Here is a 25,062-nt window from a genome sequence, read left to right as displayed (position 1 = left end):
GTGGAAGACGGCATTGCTTGTGGCCATCACCTCCGCATGACGAGTCGGAGATATCCAGGCCCTCTCCTGTAAGCTGCCGTACCTGACATTCCACCAGATGAGGGTAGTGCTGAGGACGCACCCCTCATTCATGCCCAAGGTGCCGTTGGATTTCCATCTCAACGAGCCCTTGGTGTTGCCCGTTTTCTTCCCGTCGCCGGCTGAGAGGAGTGTGCATTCGCTGGATGTGGCTAGAGTGCTGAAGTTCTACATGGACCGCACAAAGAGTATTCGGAAGACATCACAGCTGTTTGTGAACTTTGGCCCTGTGAACCAAGGAAAGGCTCTCTCCAAGGCTTCCATTTCCAGATGGCTCTCCGGCTGCATCATGCACAGTTGGCAAACCGACCTTTGCCTGGCCGTCGGAGCCCATTGGACCAGAGGGATCGCTGCAACTACAGCATTCCTGTCTGGTGTGCCCCTGCTGGACATCTGCAGGGCTGCTACGTGTAGGTAGACGCACACCTTCACGAGATTCTACTGCGTCGACTGGGATTCCAGGGAGGAGTCCAGAGTCGGCCAAGCAGTGCTGCGCAACCTGTTCGCTTGAAGTTGAGCATGGTGAGGAGGGAAGAAATGCTTAATGTTGAGCTTTGCCACCTCCCGTGGTTGTGCATGTGTGTACGGATATGTATTCTTGTATTCATGAGCATGTGAATCCATGCCATACCCCATGCTGGAGAAGGAACAAGTTACTTACCTGTAAATGTTGTTCTCCAGCATGGGTCTGGCATGGATTCTCATGCAAGCCCTCCCGCCTACCCCTCTGCGGCTCTTCTCTTGGTCCTACTGCCACTTTACGTGCTACCAAATCTAAAGATGGCTGCCAGAGGAGGGGCATAGGTAGAGGGCAGTCATTGGCTAGGGCAGTATGACCCAGAAACCAGTGATTGGTTATTAGTAGAAAGACAGTTCAGAAACAAAACTGAAACTGATTTTTTATTTACTGAGGATTCCCAGCCTGACGGGGAATATTCATGAGCATGTGAATCCATGCCAGACCCATCCTGGAGAACAACAGTTACAGGTAAGTAACTTGTTCCTTCCCCCTTATTATGTGGGTTCCAGGTTGGACTGGGAGGCCTGCTAGAATCTGAATACTCTTTTGTGTTAAGGTTTGTGTTAAGGTTTGTGTCGAAATTATTAGATTTTGTTCACCTTGGGTCTCGTGTCTAGGGGTTTCTCTTTCTTTCCGTTGATGTTTTTTGTCAGTCTATTTTTTATTTGGATTTTGTGTTTTTTGTGGCAGGCATTACCTCGTGGGGGAAAAAAGCAATCCTGCGTTTCGTCTCCACACCTTTCTGTTCCTTTTGTAACCATTACATTTTTGAATTTTTCTATGGTTTTATTTCAAGGGCTATTTCAAGGGCTAAAGAGGGAGGGTTCACCATTGGCTTTTGCCAATTTCTCAGCAAACTCAGCGGTATGTTCCTGAGGGGTAAATGAAGCTTCCTCCAAGGCTTGAAATAGGCTTGAAATAGCTTTTCTCTCGCCTCATCCTTTCCTCTTTTCCTGGTGTATTTTAAACTGGAACAGGATCCTCTTGTCAGTGTCCTCTTGCCTGTTGATTTGTTCTGGCCAAGGCTTCTAAGAGCATTAGAATCACAATTTCCCTGTTGGTCACTGTCAATTGCTTGACCTGTCACTGCAGTTGTGAGAATCTGTCTCCACTTTCCAGACTTTGAGGACTTATATGGTGATATTGTTGCTCTGCCGTAGAAGGTAACTATCTTTTAGGGGAGTCATTCTGGTAGTTCTGAGAACTATTGGTATATGATTTGGTGGATCTTTACTGGTGCTGAGATCTATTATCCTAGAACCTAGGAGGAAGTAAAAGGTCATTTTCCTCTTAATTAGTCCTAGAAGGTGTTGATTGGCTTCGCTCCCTGGAGAAATTTGGATTCGAATTTCTCTGGGAACCTACTCCTGGGTTCTGAAAATTTCTCTATTTAGGAGGAACATATTTGGAGCCTATGATTGGCTTTGAGCCTAAATACTGAAGACTTATGCAAGTCTCTAGTTTTGTATGGTATCTATTTTGCATGCCAGTTTGAGGACTGCTTGGGCGGCTTTGAACAGAGGGTCTTATCTTTTAGGTTCCTTAGCAACAGAGAAGTGTGTCCTTGGTCTGTCTGAGCCCCACTGAGTACTCTTCACTTCAGTTACCTTTATGGCGGCTGGAGCAGGTGGTAGTTAGGGCTTCTTTAGGAGTTGTTAGGTTCTGTACTTCAAAGATCCTCATAGCCTGTGTGATTATCCAAACTTCTTGAAACATCTAACTCTCGCACTGACTGAGTCACTACGTATCTTGGGAGGGCATGGAAGAATGTAGTTTTGAAGTATCGACTTTTGGCATCGACACACCCAGAAATCTGGACAAATGTTCCCTTGAGTTCTTGATAAAACTCCCTAGGAGATTGATCCTCAGCACAAGTTAAATTGTAGGCTATCTTGCGAACTTCATGAGGAAAATATTTCTAAATGGCTGCCTTGTAAGAGTACCATTTTAGTGATTCTGCACTTCGAAACCAGCAAAGAAACCTGGAAACTTGGGACCATGCCCATTTAAAAATAATCTGCATCATTTGTATTGAAGAGTGATCAAAACAGCAATCTGTTCTTACAATTCTAGGTTTTTATTCCTCATTTTATGGTAAGGGGTCATAATATGGCGTTCTTAACCCGTTCCACGGGCCATACCAGGGGTAACGGCCTGGCAGCCCGAGGTAACGAAGCAAGGGTGGTTAACATGGTCACCGGGATGTTACCCCCGGTATCACCCGTGGAACGGGTTCAGAACGCCATTAGTACCCTGGGTTACCAACGTGGTAACCCTGCGGAGTTTAAAAAAAAAAAAGCATTTTCATTAATTGAACGGGTCGCCGCATGTGCCCCGTTCAATGAATGAAAATGTTTTGCCAAGATGACCCCATGGTAGTAGAGGGCAGGGCTCTGTACGGAGCCCCTCATCGATTATCATGGCGGCCAGAAAAGGAAGAGCCCGGGGAGCTGCGCCGGCGGCCGGTGCTGCTGCCACAACTGTGTAAGTAGGGTTGGGAAGTTGAAATCGTAAAAACAAAAGCAGCGGAACGTTGCGGACAGGGGGAGGGGATATAGAGGGCTGTGGAGCCATCCAACAGGCGGCTTGGAGCACAGGCTGCATCAGGAGTATCAGGCTTCGTTTCAAGCCACCTGATTGGCCAGCTCACACCCGCAGGGTGCTAATTGTTTTTATGTTCCTAACCTGTTTGATTCTGTCACCAACTGTGATTGTGGTTTGTATTTTCTACGTCTCTTTACTTGGAGCCAACTTCCTTTGTCACAAACAGAGGCACTACTCCAATACCCTTCCCTATTTGTATATTGCTCCTTTTGTGGCTATGACTTTAAGGGGCTTGCTTACATGCATGGTACTAGGAGCCTCATTGACAGGTGACTCACCACTGACTGCAAGAAAACATTCAAATGCTAATTCTATATTGAGAATCATGCAGTGCTTGCCACCTCAGTTGATTGGGATCTTTGGCATGTTTATTTTGGCATTTTGTAAATTGCATATTTATCATGATTTGTGCCTTGTTTGGGTTGTGCATTATTATAATATTACCGTCAACTTCAACTTTGTTTGGCTGCTGCTCCATAATATTACGTAACTGAAATGTCTAAGTCAAAACTGAAAACAAATCTTCTGCTGTGAATAAATGTTGAAGTGCAAGTAGAACTAATAGGCATTCCGTATGTTAATATACAGTAGTCCATAAATGGAGTTAAATACTACGAATCTAAGTATTATGGGAGCCACCTCTCTGAGAACAAACTTTGAGGAACAGCAATCATTCTTGTTTTTAGGTTAACAACGTGAGTCTGAGAGACTGCCTCTAATGAGCTGCTTTCCTTCTGACATATCATTGCTGAATACATTTTATTCTCTATTTTCAGTTTAAAAACCCCCTCCTTATGCTGCTTCTGGCTTCATCTGTGATCAGTGTGTTAATGCATCAGTTTGATGATGCCATCAGTATCACAGTGGTAAGGAATTTGTCTTTTATTATTATAATGCCTACATATTGATGTATTTGGATTACATCAGCAGTATATCAAGTTTTACATATATATGTATATTGTATTATTTCTGTGACGAGCATATTATATTTCCTCTATCGTTGTCAAATTACTTAACACAAGTATTTTTCCAATTCTTTATCCGCAACTCAGCTCATTCTATGAGGATACAAAAAATTATGGAACACCACTGTGGGAAACATGCTGTCGCACGTGCATTGGAGCACTAAACCAATATCATTGCCATCTTTGTAGATATTTGGGCATTTGTATTCTTTGTTCTCACTAGCAGCCCAATATCATTATACTGAAAATGAAATCCCATAGATCACCCTTTACTGTTTGTCACTTATGACTGTAAGAAACCTGAAGGTGTCTCACCCGCTAGTCCCCAGGGATCTTTCTTCCAGGTGGCCAGGACATTGCCATCGCTATTGGATCCAGTTCCTGGGGGTGGACCAGTGCGGAGGGATCACCTGGATGCGGGGTCTTCAGGGAGTGAAAGTGTGACACCGAAGGGTGAGATGCGGTAACCCTTCCTTTATAACACCTTTTCCCCATCCTACCAGGAAGCATCCTAGAAACTCAACCCCCTAATATCCCCCACCCGTTTCCCGACACAAACACTTTCTCACGAACAGTTCATTGTGATCAACAACAGACTAACACCAGAGCTGTATACCTGACATGTCCCAACACAAGGGTCAGGCAGATTCGGGAAATTACTGATAATTACACACACATGACTTCCATCACACTTCCCCACGCGGATAAAAGGCGGAGCACGAAAGCACACTCTGAGCAAGGCAAAACACATGAGGAAGCAGCAATTGCAAAATGGCAGGTACAACCTAGGAAAATGGCGGCGAGACCAGAGAGGACAAGGAGGGAATTACTCATGCCCTTTTTGGTAAAGGACTGCGACTTCCAAGAAGCCTCAAGGAAAAGAAACATAAGACCGGGCATTGCGTCTGACGAACGGTACAGTGTGTTAAAGGTACACAGGGCCCTCTCGCATTGAAAGCCAAGGTGGGGAGAAGCAATTGCCACTGTGGTACTGTCCTTGACTCTGACAACAAAGCAACACCAGCGAGTTATGCACAGCCGGTGAGTTGGAGAAACTGATAGCAGACCGGACGGACTCTGTTATGTTCAAGGTTGCAAGCAGCAACATTGTATGAAGAAAGAGAACTTATATACAATTTTAACTCTATGAAACCGAAATAGGTACCAGATACAGAGGGCCCCGAAGCCACATGTTTGCTCACTTGAAGGTCTCCGTTTGGTACGCCCCCGTGAGTGTGTATGAATGATTTAACTGTGAAATCGAAGTGGCTCTGCAGCAGGTAAAGTTGAATCCTGTGCACAGTCGAAAGTCTTGTCTGTGAACTGAAATTGGTCTGAGCCCGGCTGAGGGGGACTCATTGTATAAAAGGGATCTGAGCCCAGAAGAGGGAGATCCAGGGTGAACAGTAACTCACCCAAGAAGATAATGGCTGTGGCAAATGTGATCCCCACTGAGGGATGTCTGCAAATTAAAGTTGATCTGAACCTGACTGAGGGAAGCTAATTGTGAGAAAAGGATCTGAGCCCGGCTGAGGGGGGTCCAGTGTGAAGAGTGATTCGCTGGCTTGAATATTTGGGAAGTTACTTTTTTTTTGTTGTTTCTGGTCCATCAGTCCCTCTGAAGCAAAAAACATTGAACGACAGAGACTTGGGCACAGAAGGCCTTGATGTTGGTAAAAGGAACTGTGTGCTGTGCTCGAGTGACCCGCCGTGTCCCGTGCTAAAAACATGGGGAAGGGCGGCCAACAGCCTAAGTATCCTGACTTATCATTTTGTGAACACTTCTTACTTTTTTTGAACATTAACCCACACTATTTGTAGCATAGCGGTAAGGATTGGCAATAGTTTTTTTTTGGTACAGGCCCTTTTTTATTTGACTAGACTCCACTAGGACTGTATTATTATTAATTGATCGTCGTAGCTTGCTCCCATCTTGGATTTAGGTTTAGGTAGGTGTTTTTCACACCCCTGATAAAGTTATATAAACACCCTTGAATTGTGATCACTTGTGTCTGTCTTACTTTGATACCATGCCTTCCTTAGATGACTCCCCAAGTTAGTAATCATTTCACTCTTGTTGAAAGGGGGCACTGTTGTAAAATCCCCAAATGTGTCCTCACTTTTCAAAGCAACACCACTGTAATTGAATCCAAATATCCATTAAGCATGTTTTTTCTACCTTTTTTTAGAAGGGGATGTATTTTCTTTATGCATTTTTTAAATGTTGCTTAAAAATCAGTAATTTATTTTCCACTAGATTCTCTTATCAACTAGGAAATGTCCAGTAATTAGTCAATGATTACTGGTATCGGCATTTGGCACAGCCTCTTTTTAAATCTTTATTTATTTTCAGAAGCCTATCACAAAATGATATCCTTTCATAATTTGACCTGCTTGGAATATGTGACGATGTTAGATGAATATTCAAGAGCATATACAAAGCAGTTACTAGTGCTCAACATTGTAGCATTTTGATATCTCTTTAAGAATGTTTTATTGCTGAAGCATCTAAATTGACACCTACAGCTCCCATGTTCTATTACTTTCTACCTGTCTTGTCGGGACCCCTATGTCGAGGTGCAGCTGCTCTTTAGAAGAGCTTTCTTCAACTGATTTGGAAAGGGAAGAAATGAAGTTTCTTTTGTTTCGATGTCGCGTTTTTTTTTTCAAGAGTTTTCCTGAGGTATTCGGATTTTTCAGAGAAAAATTTGGGAAAAGGAAACAACCTGTAACGTTCGGCAAATGCATGAGGACAATGGGTGGTGTAGGCCTGCTTCCTCATCCTATAATTGTGTAGTTTCAAACCTAAGCCATTGAGTGAAAGCTATATGAAAATAACCTCTGCTTTACTACCAACTGTAAAACCTATTCTCTCCTTCTGTGCCTGCAGATTAGCTCAGGGACTCCTCCGTATAAGGGACGTTTTGATTTCTGTTAAAGAGCAGCAAATGACCTGCTCTCACAAAAGTTGACAACTGGTGCCCTGAAACCACGCTCTTATTCTGCAACTCAAATGAAATTAAAAAAAACAGATTGGGGGGGATGGGAGGGAGCGGAGGAAAGATTAGCGCTGTGGATCTCATATGCAGGTGACTGTGAATCCCCTCTCCAAAGTGGACACATTTCTACCCACATATGTGCTCCTAGCCCACCATGGACAGACAGCTGAATCACCACATAACTGTAGAGTTACTGACCTTGCATTCCACCACTCCCCTCCGACCCCCCCCCCCCCGAAAACCTGGTGAGCAGGGTACATTTACATGCATTGCAAACTCTGATCCCACGGACCTCGAAACAGGATTACCTCTAAAAGCCAAACATCCTTTCGCCCTCTTGTTGCAGCAGCTTTCCTAGGATCTTTCTGAATTGCCTAAAGTGAAGGATAAAGAAAGGTAATATAAATTGTGAAAAACCAGATGGTGTTTCACGACCTAGTCCATGGGGATCCCGGACTCCGGTGGCCAGGGAATGGCCATTGCTTTTGGATCCCGACCTTGGGGGGTGGATAAGACAAGCGAGGGAGGATCACCTGGGAAGGGGGTCCTCGGGAAGTGGGGGAGAAGCACCGGATGTTGAGACATGGCATACCAATTTTTTCACAACCAATCTTACCCCTATCCCTGCTCATTTCATGGGAAACTACAACTCCCACAATTCTTCCCATCTCTATCTTAACAACAGTACTGCACCGAAGAAGATGAGGAATGAGACCAGAAAGAACACCTTTCCTGACTTGCATTGTCCCTGTCCCTGTAATCAGACCAGGCAGTGTCCGGCATGTAGCTTTGACAAGGTACACCGGCCACCTATTATCTCTCCCTGTAAAAGGCGGCACATACTTTGAGCGAGGATGCGTATGAGATGGAACAGCTCTTCTGGGGCTGATGCGCACCAGGCGGTGGAAGTTGGAAGGCCAATGGGCTGATCGGCACTTGAGAGGAGCAAGAGAAAGCCGGGCAGGATTTCCAAGCTATCGGGAAGCCGTGAGCATTCGGAGAGCAAAGCAGAGCGAGTGGAGAAATGAAACCTTCAAGTTGCCAGAGAGCGGCCTACGACCCTCACGGGTGAACGGCAGAGTTGGGGAGCAGTAGAGCAGGCATTGGTAACGGCCTTGAGCTGCAGGAAAAAGATGAAAGAAACCCCATTAACTCGATCAGTGAGTTATCAAAGGGAACAAACGTCTGGTTGATGTTAAAGGGAAAGTGACTGTAATCTGAAAGTTGAAGGTTGCCCGTGTGTCCCAATAAAACGCGAATGAAGAGGACAATTAATGAAAGGAAAAGATGCAAAGTAACAGAGCGGTTCTGCAAGGTGAATTCGCACATTTGAAACTCTCTGTGAAATGTTGTGAATATTGAAAGAAATTGCAGTGGTGATCAAAGGAAAGAAAGTAACCGCGATAAAGAAAGTTTAATAAAAGGAAAGTGAGTTGTTTGAACTGTGTGTACGCCAAGAGGGCAAAATATAAGAACTTTGAAAAAGGCCAAGAAAGCAAGCTAATGGGAACAAGAACTACAAGCACCAAGAGGCAATCTTTAAGAGAAGATTGTGAATAAAGGGATTGTTGTAAGAAAGGTTGAAGTGGTCATGCAGAGATTTGTGAATTCCTTGCAGTTTTGAAAGTCTTCGACAGTGAAAGGATACTGTAGATGAATGCAGAGGGAAGCCTGTGCAGAACTGTGTAATAAAGTGGAAGTGAGACAGGCTCGAGGGAAGTCCATTGAGAACTGTGAGAAATTGAGAAAGTAAAATGCAAACCGAATACTGATGGCAAGGAGGGCAAATCCTTAAGGAAGTGATTGAACTACCAGAAGATGGAAGCTTAAAATTTTAACTGTTGAGTTGTACCAGTAAGCCAAAGTGTGTGCGAGACTGATAGAATAGTGCCATCCACCTATCCTTTGTTTTTAAGACACTCTCGGCCCCGTGGGATTGAACCTGGGGAAGGGAGTTAAAGGGGAAGTTCACTCAAAAATTTGATTGACTCAAAAGATGGGCCATAATCAAAAATATATATAAAAACAATTTTTAAACACAGTTCCTATGTACAATTTTGAGCAAATGAGGCTCAAACTCAAAAATGACCAGCACTAGGAGGCATCCATTTTGTGAAATGGATGAGCCTGCTGTGCTTGTCTTAACGTCTGCTCTCGCAGCAATAATGAAGCAAAAGCCACCTACTGGTAGCTTTTGTTTATTAGAGCCGGTTTTTGTCTGCTGCTGGTAAGTGCTTTTTTTTTCCTTCTTTTAATTCAGAAAGAAAACCACGGCAATTAGAAATACGTTGTTGTATTTATGATTGTAGTGGCTTTCGCTTTGAGTCTTCCGGGAGACTCAAAGCAAAAGTACCGGCATTCATAAATACAACATTGTTGTATCTGTGATGTCTGTGGTTTTCCTTTTACGTTTCCCGGGCACCCCTGCTTCGGGAGCTAAAGCCACTGCAATCATAAATACAACAACGTATTTATAATTGCAGTGCCTTTTCTTTTAGGCACGACCACGCAATTATGAATACTTCGCCGGCATCCGGCAGAGTATTCATAATTGCTGGGACTTTCTTTTCTAGTTTCCCGAGCACGGAAAACTAGAAAAGAAAGTTGCAGCAATTATAAAAACTCCACCGGCAGCCAGCAAAGTCATTATAATTGCGCTAACTTTCATTTTACGTTTCCTGTGCTTCCCTGGGCTTGGGGAGCAAAGACAACATAAAATGAAAGTGAAGCCAGTCTCCTTTCCATGTTTAAGCTCTGCCCAGTAGGGGGATTTTGCTGCTTGATTATTGCCACCAGAGCAGAGCTTAACATGAACAGAGGAGGCTGCTTCATATCACAAAATGGATGCCTCCATGTAAAAAATGTTTTATATATGTTTTTGATTATTGCCCATCTTTTGGGACAATACAATTTTTGAGTGAACTTCCCCTTTAATGCTGAAGACATGCTGACATTTCTTTTTGTAGACACTATTTTTCTTTTGTATTCCCTCAACACATTTTGTCATTTTGAGAAGGGGAGGTCAAGGTTAGTGTTTTTTAGTATAGGCCTTTTTATTTTAACCAGACTGACATGGACTATGCTGTAAATCCCATTATAGAGAGGGCAAGATAGGCAGTTTCCAACACCTTTGAGTTAAGGTTTTTGTTAACTTGCATCCATTGGGTCAGTGTCTGCTTTTGATAACATGCCTTCCTCGCAAAATTTACAAAAGTGTAGCCTTAAGTTAACATGATTTTATCAAGGAAAAGTGGGAACTCTTGTATTAACGTTGCCATGCTTATAGAGTTCTATAAGGGAAAATCAGAAATTCCTTAACACATAGGTATACAGTACGACTACTTTCAGATAATTGTTACGCTCACCTGGCTCCCACAGAGGCGTCGATCTGAACTGGACAGCTGCTGTCTCCACCAATGTGACGCGTAGGGCCGAGATGACGGACTGGACTGACCCACCTCGCTTCGTTTGCTTGGCCCGTAGAAATATTCTTCTGCAAATGGAGAAAAGGAATTAACCACCCGTGGAGTTGCGCGTAAATCCCCCCAGCCCCGCTGTTCTCCCCACAGATCACCTTTGATGTCCCTTCTTATAGTCTCACCTGATGGTTTGAAAAGATGAGCTCTCCATCCTGCATTGAGCGCAGGGGCGTGTTGATAACCAGTTGCTTCACTGGCTCGAAGGAATTGGTGAGTTCCAGAACAATATTGACTCCGAAAAGGTATGTAGTTCGTAAGAGTTCACATGTCTGACTTTCATTCTTGTCCGATTCCTTGCAGTTTGTAGCTTGACCCCAGCAAAGAGTTCCTCGTGGTAGCTGACGAAGTTCAGGTAAGGATTTAGCTTATCCTACACAGTTCAATAAAATAAGGCTAGAATGTAACCTGTTGCTTGCTCCCTTATTCAGGTGTGGAGAGAAAATATGAAGTTCGGGGAATAATGCCTCCGGCGGTAAAATTAGGTAAGTCTATTGTGGTGAGAAGAGTTCCCCTTGTTTGTCCCTTTGTCTCACCTTGTTGTCCTTTTGTTCCCCTTAGGGGAGGGGCCAGGGTACGGCGAGGATGCAATGGAGACTCCGCCGACCTGTGAAGAGGATTAATACCCCCGGCGGTAATCAGGTAAGTCTATGGGGGTAATTACTATTGCCTCTGTTTATTCCCTTGGCTCACCTTTGCTGTTCTTGTGTTCGCCTTAGGTGCCAGAGTGCGGCGGGAACGTGCAGAAGGATGCAGTGGATCGTGAGGATGCTGCGAAGGCTGGTGAGTTCAGCGTGTCGCTGCAGCAGGCGAGGCGGCGCGCGTAAAATGCTTCTTCCGTCCAGTTCGAAGGCGCGGTGGATCCGGAATTCAGTTAAGGATCGAAGGTTTTGCTCTTATTCTAACCTCTTCACCTTCTGTTCCTCCCTTTTTCTAGGAGCTGCAGACTCGAGGCGGGTGTGGCAGAAAACTGGATGCAGGCTTGCAGACACAGTGAGCGTTACGCTGCTGGATGCAGAATAACGTGAAGCGTATGCTGCTCTTCGGGTGTGTTTTAAATAGCCTCCAAAGTAGTCCCATGTAAGTATTCCTCCCCAGCCCCACCCGGGTAAAAAAATAGTCCCTAGGTAAAATAGTCCCTCCAAAGCCTCATTTGGCTTGGAGCTCTGTAGCATGGTCTGCATCAGGTAAGTTCTACTCTGAGTCTGGCGCCTATGGCGCCAGGGCTAACTCTCCATATGAGCCTGGCGCCAGGACCGCACCCAAACAGCCCCTAGCAGGGGTTTTTTGGCTTGCTCAAAATGACTTGATGCCTGCTTCTGGGGTTGCTGGACCTGGTCTGGTTCCCCGGGGGTAGGCATCATGACAATAATCCCATTTGTTGGAAGACATGCGCGGTGATGTTAAATATACAAGTCGGTGCACTGTACATGAAATATTTCCAGTTTGACTACTTTAGCACAGTTAAGCTTTACAACACTTACAGTACCTGACCTCGACAGTCATAACCATCTTAATGTAACCCTTTTATGCTTGAATTGCTCACTGAGACGCATTTCCAGCTTGTGTTTTTGTTAGTTGCTTTTTAATAATCCTCTACTTTGGATATTCCTTTCACTGGTGCTGTAATAATGGCAGACTGTGTGAGGACAATCCTCAGAATGACTAGCTATTGTGGGATATCTATAATGGGGGTACCGAGTGCCATGAAGCTCCCTGAATTTGACATTCTGGGCTAGTCCAACCTAGAGTGAACCAGAGCTTGGGAGACCATGAGCCTCTGAGGGAAGGAGAGGAAAGGCAGAGTACCTCTAAGGATGTGCAGTAGGAAGATTGACTTTTTAGAGACATCAGAGATGTGGGCGAAGGAAAGTGTGGAGTCAAAGATGACCCAGAGGTTCTTAGCCTCACAGGAGGGGGTAGGAGGAGGGCCAAGGGAGGCCGGCCAGAGAGTGAGGGGAAAGGATGGTGAAGGTGTGCTGATGAGGAGGATATCCGTCTTGCAGGCATTCAGACAAAGATCATTGGCGGCACACCAATCTTGAATGGCAGTTAGGCAATCGGAGATGAGAAAGAGAGAGGAGGTGGCCGAGGGCAGCCTGAAAATGAGTTGTCATCAGCGTAGCACTGGAAATTTGAGCAGAAAATGGCAATGCAGTGGGCGAGAGTTGCCAGATATTGGTTGAAAAGCCAGGGCGAGAGGTTAGACTCCTGGGGAACACCACAGGTAGAGAGGAAGATAGTTGATAGGAAGGACCAAAGTTGGACCTTGGAGGGTTGTTTAGAGAGGAAAGAGGTCAGCCAGGCCAGAACCTGATCAGTAATACCCAGGTTATCACGGAGACGGTTGAGCAGGATGGTATGGTTGAGTAGGACCATATTTCACAATCTAGGAGAGAAGTGCACTGGCTACCAATGCAAGCTAGAATTCTACACAAAACACTCACTACCACACAGAAATGTATCTCTCAAAACGCCCCTACCTACCTCAATGATTGTATCATACTAAAAACATCTACCAGACTCCTCAGGTCTAACACCAACACCCATCTACGCGTCCCCCACTTCAAGAACACCAGAACTGGAGATTCTTGTTTCATTGTAGCAGCCCCCAGATTATGGAATTAAATATTAGTAATGAGACCTCCCACACCCAGTTCAAGAAACTCCTAAAAATCTGGTTGTTTAATAAATTCGAACCTAGCTGTATTAGAACGGCTCACAACCGTAGGTCTGCTGTAACCTACGCTGCTGTATATCTCTGCAACTCTGTAACTGTTGGTGTATATTCTGTTAAATCCCAGTTTTGTTCTTTTACAATGCATTTTCCTATGCCTAAGATTGTACCGCCTTTCTGTAAGCAGCAAGTACTTCAATAATCCTGTAACCTATGCCCTGATACCTGTGGGTTTGGGTGTCTTAACAAATTAAATAAATAATATGGGAGGGAAGGAGAGAGCTGGGGTCCCAATGAGAAGGATCTCGGTCTTACTGACATTAAGGCAGAGCTCATATGCAGCACACCATGCCTGATTAGCATTCAGTCGGGAATGAGAGAGGAAGAAGAAGAGGCAGTGGAGGGAAGCTTGAAGGAGAGCGGTGTGTCATCAGCATAACACTGAAAGTGAGGAGAGGAGGCAGAGATCAAATGGGCTAGAGCCACGGCACGAGGATAGAGGCTTGAGGAATGCCACAGGTAGAGAGTGTGATAGATAAGAGAAAAGGGCCCAGTTGAACCTTGGATGGTCGGTCAGAGAGGAAGGTCATCCGTCAGTCCAGTGCCAGGTCCGTGATGCCAAGGATATCACAGAGCAGGTTTATAAGGTGGCATGATTGAAAAAGGCAGAGGAAAGTTCAAGAAGGATGAGAATGGAAGGAGAGTTACAATTGAGATTTGAGAGCAAGTCTTCACAGGTGTTCAGGAGTGCAGTTTCCGTCCCTCTGGCTGCTCTGAAACCAGACTGGTGGTCTTGGAGACACCCAACAGATTTAGTGTGGTGGATCAGCTGGGAGATGACCAGCTTCTCCAAGTGTTTGCCCAGGTAGAGGGTAATGGAGATAGGACGGTAGTTAGCTGGACCGGATGGGGCTACGGAAGGGTTTTTGAGGAGAAGGTGCACAAGGGAGTGCTTGAGGGGTGGCGGGAAGGAGCCAGTGGCAAAGGAGTGATTGCAGAAATCAGCCAAGGTTGCAGCAAGGTAGGCAATGTTGTCCTTGATAGTTCTGGAGGAGCTGGGGACCACACAGAGGACTTGTCTAGTGACCTCATCCGGTGATAAGGGGCGAGAAAGAGGAGAGTAGAAGGGAAGGGGTGATGGGGGGCCAAGGGAAGCCCGAGAGCGGGTGAGGGAGAATGGAGGATTGTAGAGGAGAGCGACTGCAGGATGTCCTGAGTTTTGGTTATGAAGTGAGAGGGCAGTGCAAACAGTAAGGGATGGCAGAGGAGAAGTGGAGACGGCAGTAGGAATTGGTGCTTTCCTTGCAGATTTTGAACAATCCATCAGTGTTTAGTGGCCCCAGAGATGGGAGCTTGGATATAGGCCTTCTTCGAGCAGATGGAGAGTCTGGATGGCGAGTCTGTATTGCCTTTGGAGCAGGTGTCAGGCCGGTTTGTCAGAGGATGTGCTCGAAGCCTGCCACTTCCGCACAGCAGCTCTGCACTTGCATTTCAGAGAGGCTAGTTCGGATTCATACCAGGTGTTGCGCTTGGAGGCAGGCTTCATGCGGAGCCTCATGACAGGGGGAGGGGGGGAGGATGTCCAGAGTGTTGGAGATCGAGAGGTGAAGGTTAGCAAGGGCTGTCAGTGTGAGAGTCCGTTGCAAGAGTGGGAGGGGGAATGAAAGCAGCAACTGACAGTCACTTCATCGGTCGAATGATGGAGAAGGAGGCTGGCATTGAGGGCAGACACTTAGCCGGGGGACCCAAGAGAACCAAGTAAGAGGACAGGAGAGCATGATCAGACCAGGAGAGGTGTGCAGTGAGAGGGTTGGAGATGGGGATGTCTGCTGAGATAAGAGCATCCAAGGCATGTCTGGCTGAGTGCATCGGACCGGAGGGAAGAATGGTGAGGGAAAGAGTCACAGACGCTTGCGGAAGAGTCCAGAGTCTGCATTAGGGGAGTTGAGGTGAATATTGAAGTCTCTGATGAAGAGCAGCTTGGAGGTGGAGGTGGAGGCGAGGAGAGAAGAGGTGAGGTCAGACCACTCCGAGAGGAAGAGGGAGACCGGACAAGGGGTCCTGTAGATGGTGGCACGAGTCAGCAAGAGGACTGGAGAGCCACCAAGCCTGCATACCAGGCATTCGAAGGAAGAGTAGGACTGAGTGGGTATGATAGTAGCAGGGACCCATTCAGGGAAGATCAGGGCCACTCAACCCCCAGTCCGGCTAGACCTGGGCTTGGAGAGGCTCTTTTTGCCCTATGGGAGGAGTGTGTCAAAAGTAGTGACCGAGCTGGCCACGAACCACGTCTCTGTGAAAGCGAGAACGTCAAGGTCGAAGTCTTCAAGGAGGTGGTAGATGTCAGAGGAGTGTTTAACGGCAGAGCGTGAGTTGAGCGTAGCTAAGTGGAGCTGGTTGCCACCTTTCAAGGTCTTCCGGGGAGGGGTACAGGAATTGGTTTAGGGCATGTTCTGGTACTTTCACAATGCACCTACTGTGAGGCTAGGCTTCTCAGTGCTGCTGGATAGTTTACCATAATTCTGTATTCCATGCAGGAAAGAAAGGGGAAGGGAGTGTAAAGCTAAACATATGATAATTTTAAGAATTTACCATCCAGCTATAGAAACTGCTATGCGAAGGAAAAAATAACCAGCATGTAAAAAATGATATTGATTAAAGACAATTTTATTGTTAGTTTGTATGTTAGATGAGGAATTGAAAAGTATAACAATCCGTGAAAAAGACTAGTGAATATATGACAACGTTTAAACCTGAAAATACTTATGGATCATTCTTGTTTCACAGATTGTACTCTGCTCTAAGGAATAAATTGTGAAAGTTTTATAAATAAAGATTTCAGAAAAGAAAACTAGATTTCCAAATAGAATTTAAAAAAAACTGTGCAATTAAAACTGTATCGCAAATGAAGATTTTTTAGCTAGAACTATTAATTCCAAAGTGGGCGGCATAACCATGTATAGCGCTCAATTATGGTATTTGTGGTCTGCTGGTAGCTAGCCGGAGAAGTTGGAGAGGTCCCTTTTGAAAAGAGAGAGAGCAAATGTGTGCTCAAAGGGGCAAGCCAGATGCTATGCTGCAAGCAAATACATTGCAAATATATCAATCATTGGCAGAACAAGGACTTGCATGGCATCTTAGTGTCAAGTGACATACAATAACACATTGTTGGACTATTGCTGGAAAGAGATGGTAAATAATAGAAATTAGTCCACCATAAGAAAATAAATGGTGGTGAAAACACTAGATCTAAACAATTGAAGATGGGATGCTTCAGTGCCCCCCTCAATCGACTCCACTTCTCCTAGAAAATAGTCCTTAGTAAAGAAATGAGTTCTGGTTTGCTTTCTGATGTAAACATTTAGCCATGGACAGATGTATGCTGGGAAGATACCCCCGATTCTGTATAGCGAATCTTGAGTTCTCGCAGTGGAGAATACTCTACCTCAGCATAAGAGTCCATACTGTACTATTAGAGGCAGCTGTAAATAGATGGCACATAGGTTGAAACTGTTTGGCTTTGCCATGCCTTCTCTCCCTTCATTCTTTTCCAGACTAGTGCACATATTGCAGATGATTCACAAGTCTGTTTTCCTTGTGTCCTGATTTCCCTGTTTAGCCAGCACAGGAGCAAGTCTATTTCTTTTTGATACATTTATATTGACAGATGAGTTAACCCCCTTTATGTCTCCTTTAAACCTGTTTTCTCCTTTTCCAATCTGGCTAGGTCTGGTATTGGGTTAGTTTTGCAGGACTTCTCATCCATCATATATTACATCATTGGGTGTTTCTCTTTGTGCAATATAGTTAGATTCATTTTGAAGGCTGCATGCTGTTAGTAGCTGATTTTCATGCACACCGTCTATGGCAACCTTGTTGGACTTGATGGTGTATGCTTTCTGTGGCAAGCAAGTGTTGAGATGGATTTCTGGGGGGCAGAGGTTCAGATGGTCAGCCTAGTTTCTTGGAACAGGGTATCCTTCTGGACAAGCCAGACCAATCAAGTTAGCTTTGGCAGCGATCAAGACTAGGTCTCAGAAGAGGGTGATCGAAAGCCCACATTGAGCACACACAGTAAACGACACTACAAATTACTCTGTCAGGTGTATATCAAACATACATATACATTTATTAAAGGCCTTTTAAATCAACACAACAATACTATTAAACATATACAGTTACCAATAGCCTAAAGGAATAGTGCAGAGTAAGGGTCCGCAACCTGTGAAGAAAGGGAGCATACAGTGCAAATAACATGTAGGCAGTCCTTCACTTATCAAACCCTAACTGAAAGGAGCCTTGTGCTCCAAAGTTTTTTTTTTTTTGCAGATGCACGCGATTGTGCGTTTGGGCCAGAACGGGGTCTCTTGCAGGGGCTGTAGCAGCTCATGAAGGCGGGTGAGGCAGTGAATAAGTTCCCACTATTCGAGGAGGGTCTCCCCAAGAGGGCAGAACAGGATCCAAGAGTTGGGAATAGCTCAGTAACACAGGTTACCTCGATAAAGAAGAGTGGCCCTCAGGGGACACTCGTCCGTAAAACTTGATGGATGCGCCAGGGGCCTCCGGTAAGGGTTGCAAGTACGCACCGAACCTGGGCGCACTCCGTACCAAACTTCGGCAGTCGAGTCCACTTCGGTTGTAGGTTCGAATCCTGCAATTGTGCAGCTCTGTGGTTTTCAGGGGCTGCGTTCCAGATTCTGTGGCGGGACAGTGGTGATTTCTCCACTCCTGATGAAGGGATCGGGTCAATTCCACTGCAGCAAGGCACCCACAAAGTTCGTCACCACAGCTGGGCGACACAGTGACCGCGTATGCTCGGGTTTAGGCGTACTCTCCAAATTCCAGACCTAGGAATGCTAGGTGTACGAAACTCGGCAGGAGAGTGCCTTATACTCGGAGCTTACGATCTCTAAAGTCTCAAGTGTCAACTCGAGACGGCGGAGGTTCCAGGGCAAAGGTTCCGTGCAAGCTGGTCAGTTCACTGGTTGGCCCAGGAACACTACCGAGAAGGCTTGCTTACAGGTTGTTAGGAAGATTTCTCATTTATGGCTAATTTCCCTCACCTAGTGAGTCCCTCAGCAGCTTTGCTGGATTTCTGGTGTTTATTTTTTCCACCTGGTAAGAGTGTGAGCCTTTTTCCCAGTCTTACATGTGTTTTGCCATGTGTATTTCTACCGTTTGTGTGATCTTGGGCTCTGGAGCTACACCACTCCATGAGCCCCACTTTTTGTGTGTGTTACACAGCACTCCATGAGCCCCACTTTTTGTGTGTGTTACACAGCACCTTCATTGCAGTAACACAGGGTCGTCTTTGAGACTTCCCACTGACTCCATATTTCTGGGGCTGACTACTGTCCCCCAGAAACATGTAAAGTTGCCATTAATTTTATATAGTTACTTTAAACTGCAGACCCAGTACACCCCATCTTACAAGGAGTACTGAAAACTGTTAATTCCTATCCCTTTTTTGTCTGTGCCTCTCTGAGCTTTATCTGCTCTCTTAACACTAAGACTTGGCTGTTGGCAATGGTATCTACCCTAACTTTTCTACCGCGATTATACTATATAAACGGGGTACTGTTTTAAGCTATTATATTAGCCTCAAACTTAAACCTGCTTGACCAAATACTTTTTATTTCAGCTCCGGTTGGGTTTTATCGCCATTTCTTTTTGTTAAAGTCCTTCTTGTGTTTTACTTTGCGCGGCAAACCAAGTTTGCCTCCTTTGTTCGCCGACCTTTGGCGGGCTTCTGTCCAGAAGCCCTCCTTTGGCGTCTGGGTGTCTAGGTGGACTGAATGTGAGGGAGGGGTTTAGTCACCCCTGCACATGGTCTCCTTGGAGACCCGAGTCGCACTTTGTATTGATTGGCTGAGGTGGTTGTCCGGGCAGGACAACCCCCTGCCGAGTGATTGACAGTCTGGCTGTGTGAATGGGGGATTTTGGCATAAAAGGCAGGACTCTTGGGCTGGAAGTCAGTTGCCTCTGGAACTGCAAGGAACTGAAGAGAAGCGGAGAAGAAGACTGCTGCTGCAACTCCCGAGTCCTGGTGAAGCCCTGTTGCAGTCCTGAGCTATCTACCCTTCAACAACAAGAGAATATCCAGTCCGGAGTCTTCTTCCCTTGAGACTGCTGGGATCAACCAGCTCACCTTCGACAGGCAGAGGACCCTCTTCTTGGTCGAAATCGCTGCACACAGCTGTAGTGGTCCGGATAGCCATCTGAAGAGCCTCTCCTCTTTTAAACGAGTGCACCTTATATTCACCGTTGCTTTTTCTGCTGCTGGCTTCATCCCTGGGTAGTGCAGATCGCTCCAGATGTCGTCCTTGTCCCCACGACTGAAGCTTCAGGAACCGTGAGTCTGCAGGAACTACCAGGAACAACTGCCGTGGCACCAGCTCTTCATACGAATAAGGTACTGTGTCCGACTTCGAGGAACTAGGGTGAACCCCTTTTCTCCTCACCAAAGGCTTGTCCTTATCTTCCTTCCCTCTTATAACTTTTGCTTCCCTTTTGACAATATCCAAGTACTCCTGGCAACCTCGAATCGTGAACTGTTCTAACCTTGTGATCCTCGACAACAGGACCCCTGTCCCATTGACACTGGCGCAGGCCTATTGACTTTTATCTACGTTTTAGAAAGTCTCTTGATTCTATCTGCTTTGACAAAAGTATTGTCTATGATTTTTTGTCCCCACCTCTCTTGTGTTAATTCATGTGCTAAGTGTGTTTCACTACGGTAACACTTCTTCTCGCGGGTACGCTTCTCTTTCGTAAGACCGAACTGTCATTACTGTCAAAAAGTGACCCCCGGTAACGTCTTTGTTTCACAACAGCGGTCTGTCAAATCCAAAGGTACTTACCTTGAATTGTTCTGCACAAGGGGAATTGGTTGTGTAGTGTATTTGAAGTGTGGGTTTAATTTAATAGAGTGAAGTGTTTTGTGAACAGATGGTAAAAAATAAATGTTTGCTCGAGTCACAGTAATTGTAGTCCTTTGTGTAATCTATACTACTGCTCATTTGCTCTTGAGATATGTCTGGCTGCTCCGCTACTGTTACCACTGTAACTGTGTAGTACAGGCTTGTACCAAAGGTGAAATTGTACTACCACCTGTAGTCTTAATCTTGTGTAGTGGTCCCTAAGGGCACTGCCCAGGATTCTGCCTAACACAGGTTAAGGTGGAGGTGCCGAGAATAGTTGATCCCACTATTCCAATGGGTCGATGCACCTTTGTAGACCTTCCAAGGTCGATCAGAAACGGGGGATCCAACGGTACAACAGCGGGCTCAGGGTGCCAAACCTTCCAGTGGGTCACCAGCGGTTCCTCGACTCTGCTTCTTGGTTTCAGGATACTTGGCTCCTTTCATAAGTTCGGATTGAACTCAAGATCAACCTAGAATGGGTGTAAAATGCCTTCTCTTATCCAGAATCTCCTTTGTGCCAAAACGAAGCGGACCCAATGAGAGATCTGCTAACATACAGCCACCCCAGACGTGGTCCAATCACATACCACAATGGTTCCAGTCATTCTCAGCACACCGGACATCCTGGCACCCATGTGTATTGGAACTAGGTAGTGCAGCCCATATCCTGGAGGCACACACAATGCATGCAGAAGCCTGCGAAAGCTTCGGTTTGCGCGGGGATCTGCATGACCAAATAAGTGTTTTTCCCGGGTCTACTCGACCTGGGGAAGGCAAAGGGACAAGATGGCCAAAGGACAGAACAAAGGACCTCGTGGCATGGCCATTTTAGGGCCAGGCCATGTCCTGGGCCAAACACGGTTACCACGATATGGACCTCACGAAAGGTTTAAAAATATATGAAAATTAACAGCTGCCACCAGCTCTGTCCAAGACACATTTATACTTCTACCAAAAAATCCTTTGAGGGTGTCTAAGGCCTTAAAAATGAAAGGAAGACCCCAGAGCACTGTACTGTAAGGTACTTTGTGCACTGATAAAATATTGCTATGAACTAGCAAGAAAGTGAAAGACTAAGGGAAACAAAGTCTCCCACTGCTGACTGTCTTTAAGAGCATGTCAGTTTCCCCATAACAAAGTGAGCGAAAACCCAGCAGAGTGCAGCAGAAGGGTGAGCTCCACTGGCAAAAGTCAGGCTAGGATGGTCAGACAACAATGAAAAGTTGGGGGGGTTCACAACTGGAGGGAAAATTATACATAAATGGAAATCTTTCCTAACAGCAAGTACGTGGCATCAGACACACTACACTCTGAGAAATCCTTGTTTCCTTTGTAAGATGGCATCCACGTAGGTCTAACGTAATCATGTCGGTCACGTACTATGGACAGTACCCGAAAGCTATAAAAGGAGGAAATACACTTGCTTTCCCAGCTCAAAGCCAGATTGTCCCGTTCCAGGGTAAATCAATTTGCGTATTTAGACTATTTTGTTGTATTATTTAACTCCCAGTTCACCTCTCTTGATTAGGAGTCCCTAATAGACCCAAGTGCAGATACAATTACCAAGCCATGTAGTAGGAACTTCATGTAGTATCCTGGTCTGGGCTGATTAACGGACATCCCCCGAACACCACTTGTCACTGTAACAACAGAGGCAGTGCCCAGACTCTTCTCCAGGTGGCTAATGAACGGTCCAGAGAAAATCTAGGAAAACTGTCCATTTACATAGAAATATGGTTTGGCTGTAAACAAGTCGTATCTAGATTCTGGTTTGCATTAAGAAAACAAACCCTGGTTACAGACAAAACCGGTATACACTGGGCCATTATCATCACTACTTGTACGTTGAAGCAATTTATTGAATCTTCCCATTTCACTTCTGTATCTTTTTGTCTCCTTACAGCTCCTAAATAAGGCTACCTGAGCTCTGTTCTATGGGGGCACTGAGTTAAGTCGTCCCGGCCTTGGGGTGATCGATTCATGTTGTGATAATTGTGAGGGCGAAGGGAACATATCCTTGCTGGGTATGAAGGACCGTCTTCCTAGATGCTTAAGAGGGCTTGGTTCTGCCTATTCTAGAATCTGACAGCAATGGGTCACTTCAGTGACTAAACGCCAAAAATGTGGAGTCCCTCTATCCAATGTCACAAATGTCCATCAATTAATTTGACGCGGGGATCCTGGGACTTGGCCAACATGATTGACAAGTTGGACTTCAGATCTGAGCCTTTTGAATAGAGGTCCAAGCATATTTGCTTTTTTGTATATTCGTTGGTGATCATACAGAACCATCTGTATACCCAAACATGTTCTAAATATTGTTCTGATAGTAGCATTACTGCAAATAATACCCCATTGATCAATCCTAAAACTGTCAATTATATCCAAACCTTAACGAATCAAGACAGACTAAATGGAAGAAAAATGAAGGAAATAAAAATGTATAATAAATGCTCACAGTTTATTTAAATACCAATATATATTATCAGATTAGCGGTTTAGGCTTCTAATAAACCTATTGTCCACATATTCTGCACCCGATTTTCAACTGTTGGTCTTTTTTGTTTTCCAATCTTTAGTAAGGGCTTCTTAGCCACGATTTAAGTACTGTAAATTCCCAGTTGTTTTTTTAAGAAATGCAACCATGTGGTAATGTATGCAGCAGGATTTCCTCAAATCTTAGCATGTGTTTGAATGCAAAATATAACTGATTCAATACATCTTTCCAAAATTGTTACATACTTCCAGACATTATGTAGTGTAGCCACTTCGCTCCAAGTTACTAGCAGGTGTCAGCTTCCATATGGCCCAATTTAAACATTTGACTGTCGCCCAGAAATATCAAGTCATTTTCTGTAATGCAGGACAAGTATTTAGAATATGCTTTGATGTGGAAATTATTTTTTGCCAAGTATTTTGATTTAACTTTGTGCACCAAAGGTTCTCACACATTTAAAGACCCAGGGCTAAGATAAGCCCAAAGAAAAATATTTTGCTAGCCTGTCAAAGGCTTGTCCAGTTTCTTCCTGGAGTTGGCATATAAGAACACATCTTGTATCAATTGGCAGTGCCTGCACCTACAAACATTGAAAAGACGTGCTGCCCAAACATCCTGCATTAAGCCTTGAAGATAGTGTTTTTTTAAATTGAAATATATTTTCTTGTTAAGACGTGGACTCCTAACATTGGATAAGTAAGTGCGGGCAATATTGAATTGGGTGCTCAAAGTTCACTAGAAACCATCTGTTCCACCAGCAGCTCCTTATTTTACAAACAAATTTATTTGTCCTAGAAGTTGCATTTATACTCTAGAACTGTAAATTGAGAAGAACAGCATCAATGCATAAATTATATTTTAATGACGAAAAAGAGCTCCCTATTTATTTATTAGATGTGTTGAACTCACAATTGAACTTTTCACATCACCTTTTGTTATTCTACAATCACATATTTCCAATCAACTCTCCATAAATCTTCTTACAAATATATTAAACTGAATAGATACAATAATTCATCAGATACTAAAATCACCTTAAATGAACCCATCTCACCAAACTAATTCTCCAAATCATTCAATATAAATAATCCTCAATTTAATCAAAATACACTAGATTTGTACAAGTTTCTTTTTTGTTTTTTTATTGTATGTAGTTGAGTTAATCAACCTTTACATTATTCCCTTATTCATTTCATAAAATTATAGTTAATATCATTTTTCATCCTATACAATTTTAAACATTTATTCATTCCAATCTTTGTTTGATAGAACACTTTCAAGATTAAAATCATCATTTGGTTACATTGTGAGTTAAAACATGTAGATGGTGTACAATCTTTTACCTGATCACATTATAAGACCACTAAAAAGTGACGGCACAACTCCTTACATTCGTCAACCTATACCGATGTACTTGAATATCACAACTTACAGTTGAGAATGAATGATTTTGAGAAAGTTAGTTAACGCTAATAGGAGTGAAATGTTGCCCCACATCAATCATGACCAAAGGAAATTGAGAAAGAAGTCAGTTTTTATTGACATATCACCCCCGTATAGCTGTAATCTGGGAATATCAAAATGAGGGCATTTCAATATCCAGTGTTTTAAAGTTTCAATTTCTGCTGGCAGTTGACAAAACTGAATTGAATGTATTGATGGATTTAACTGAGTTTTCCATTATCGTTAAATTCGAGCCCTCATAGAGAGGTTTTGGGTGGATTAATGCTTTTTTAATAATTGTCAAGTTGCCTCCAATCAAGTCTTGAAGACAATGATACTAGACATACTTGTCAAAACTAAGAACCACTTTCCATAGCCGACCCTGAATAGAATTTAGATGTTCACTTAAGTCTATTAAGCACATATCTAGACCATAATGTGTTATGGGCTTGATCTTCAAGTATAGTATTAAAGAACAGAAAGTAGTGAAAACTTTAAACGTTTGGAAAATAGACATTTCATTTGTGAAAGTAGCGGTCGCAGTTTTACTTCCAATGATTCTTTCCACATATGCACTGAAGCAGAGTTACACAGATTATAACCCAAGTATCGTAGTCCGGGGACCCTTTCAATTATCTCAGAGCCCAGATACCATTTAAACAATTTTAGTCTCTTTAGTCCAGTAAAGACCACAATTTTAGATTTGAAGGCATTGGCTTGAAGGTTGTTATTCAAACAATACTGCGTGAATATTTGCAGTTGTATTTGCAAACCCCTAGGTGTCTTGTCAAAGAATATGAGATGATCTGAAAACGCAAGCCAGTGTATTCTCAATTTGCTCAGTCTAACAGATGTTATTTTGTCATTCTTCCAGATTTCA

The 25,062-nt window shown here is 44.3% G+C and overlaps 1 protein-coding gene across 6 annotated transcripts in view; it reads left to right on the top strand.

Moving 5' to 3' along the window:
- The window catches only part of ATP2C1 (ATPase secretory pathway Ca2+ transporting 1), a 1,883,161-nt gene that overhangs the window by 420,394 nt on the left and 1,437,705 nt on the right, over window positions 1-25,062 (top strand). For all 6 annotated transcript variants that reach the window (XM_069648728.1, XM_069648731.1, XM_069648729.1 and 3 more), the window contains one exon: window positions 3,979-4,068. In XM_069648728.1, coding sequence (XP_069504829.1) covers window positions 3,979-4,068 — 90 coding nt within the window. The remainder of the gene's footprint in view (window positions 1-3,978; window positions 4,069-25,062) is intronic.

This window comes from Ambystoma mexicanum, chromosome 2q (assembly GCF_040938575.1).
Source record: "Ambystoma mexicanum isolate Mex_15411 chromosome 2q, UKY_AmexF1_1, whole genome shotgun sequence".
NCBI lineage: Eukaryota > Metazoa > Chordata > Amphibia > Caudata > Ambystomatidae > Ambystoma > Ambystoma mexicanum.
Note: the sequence above shows the minus strand (reverse complement) of the source record. Positions and strands in the feature narration are given on the sequence as shown.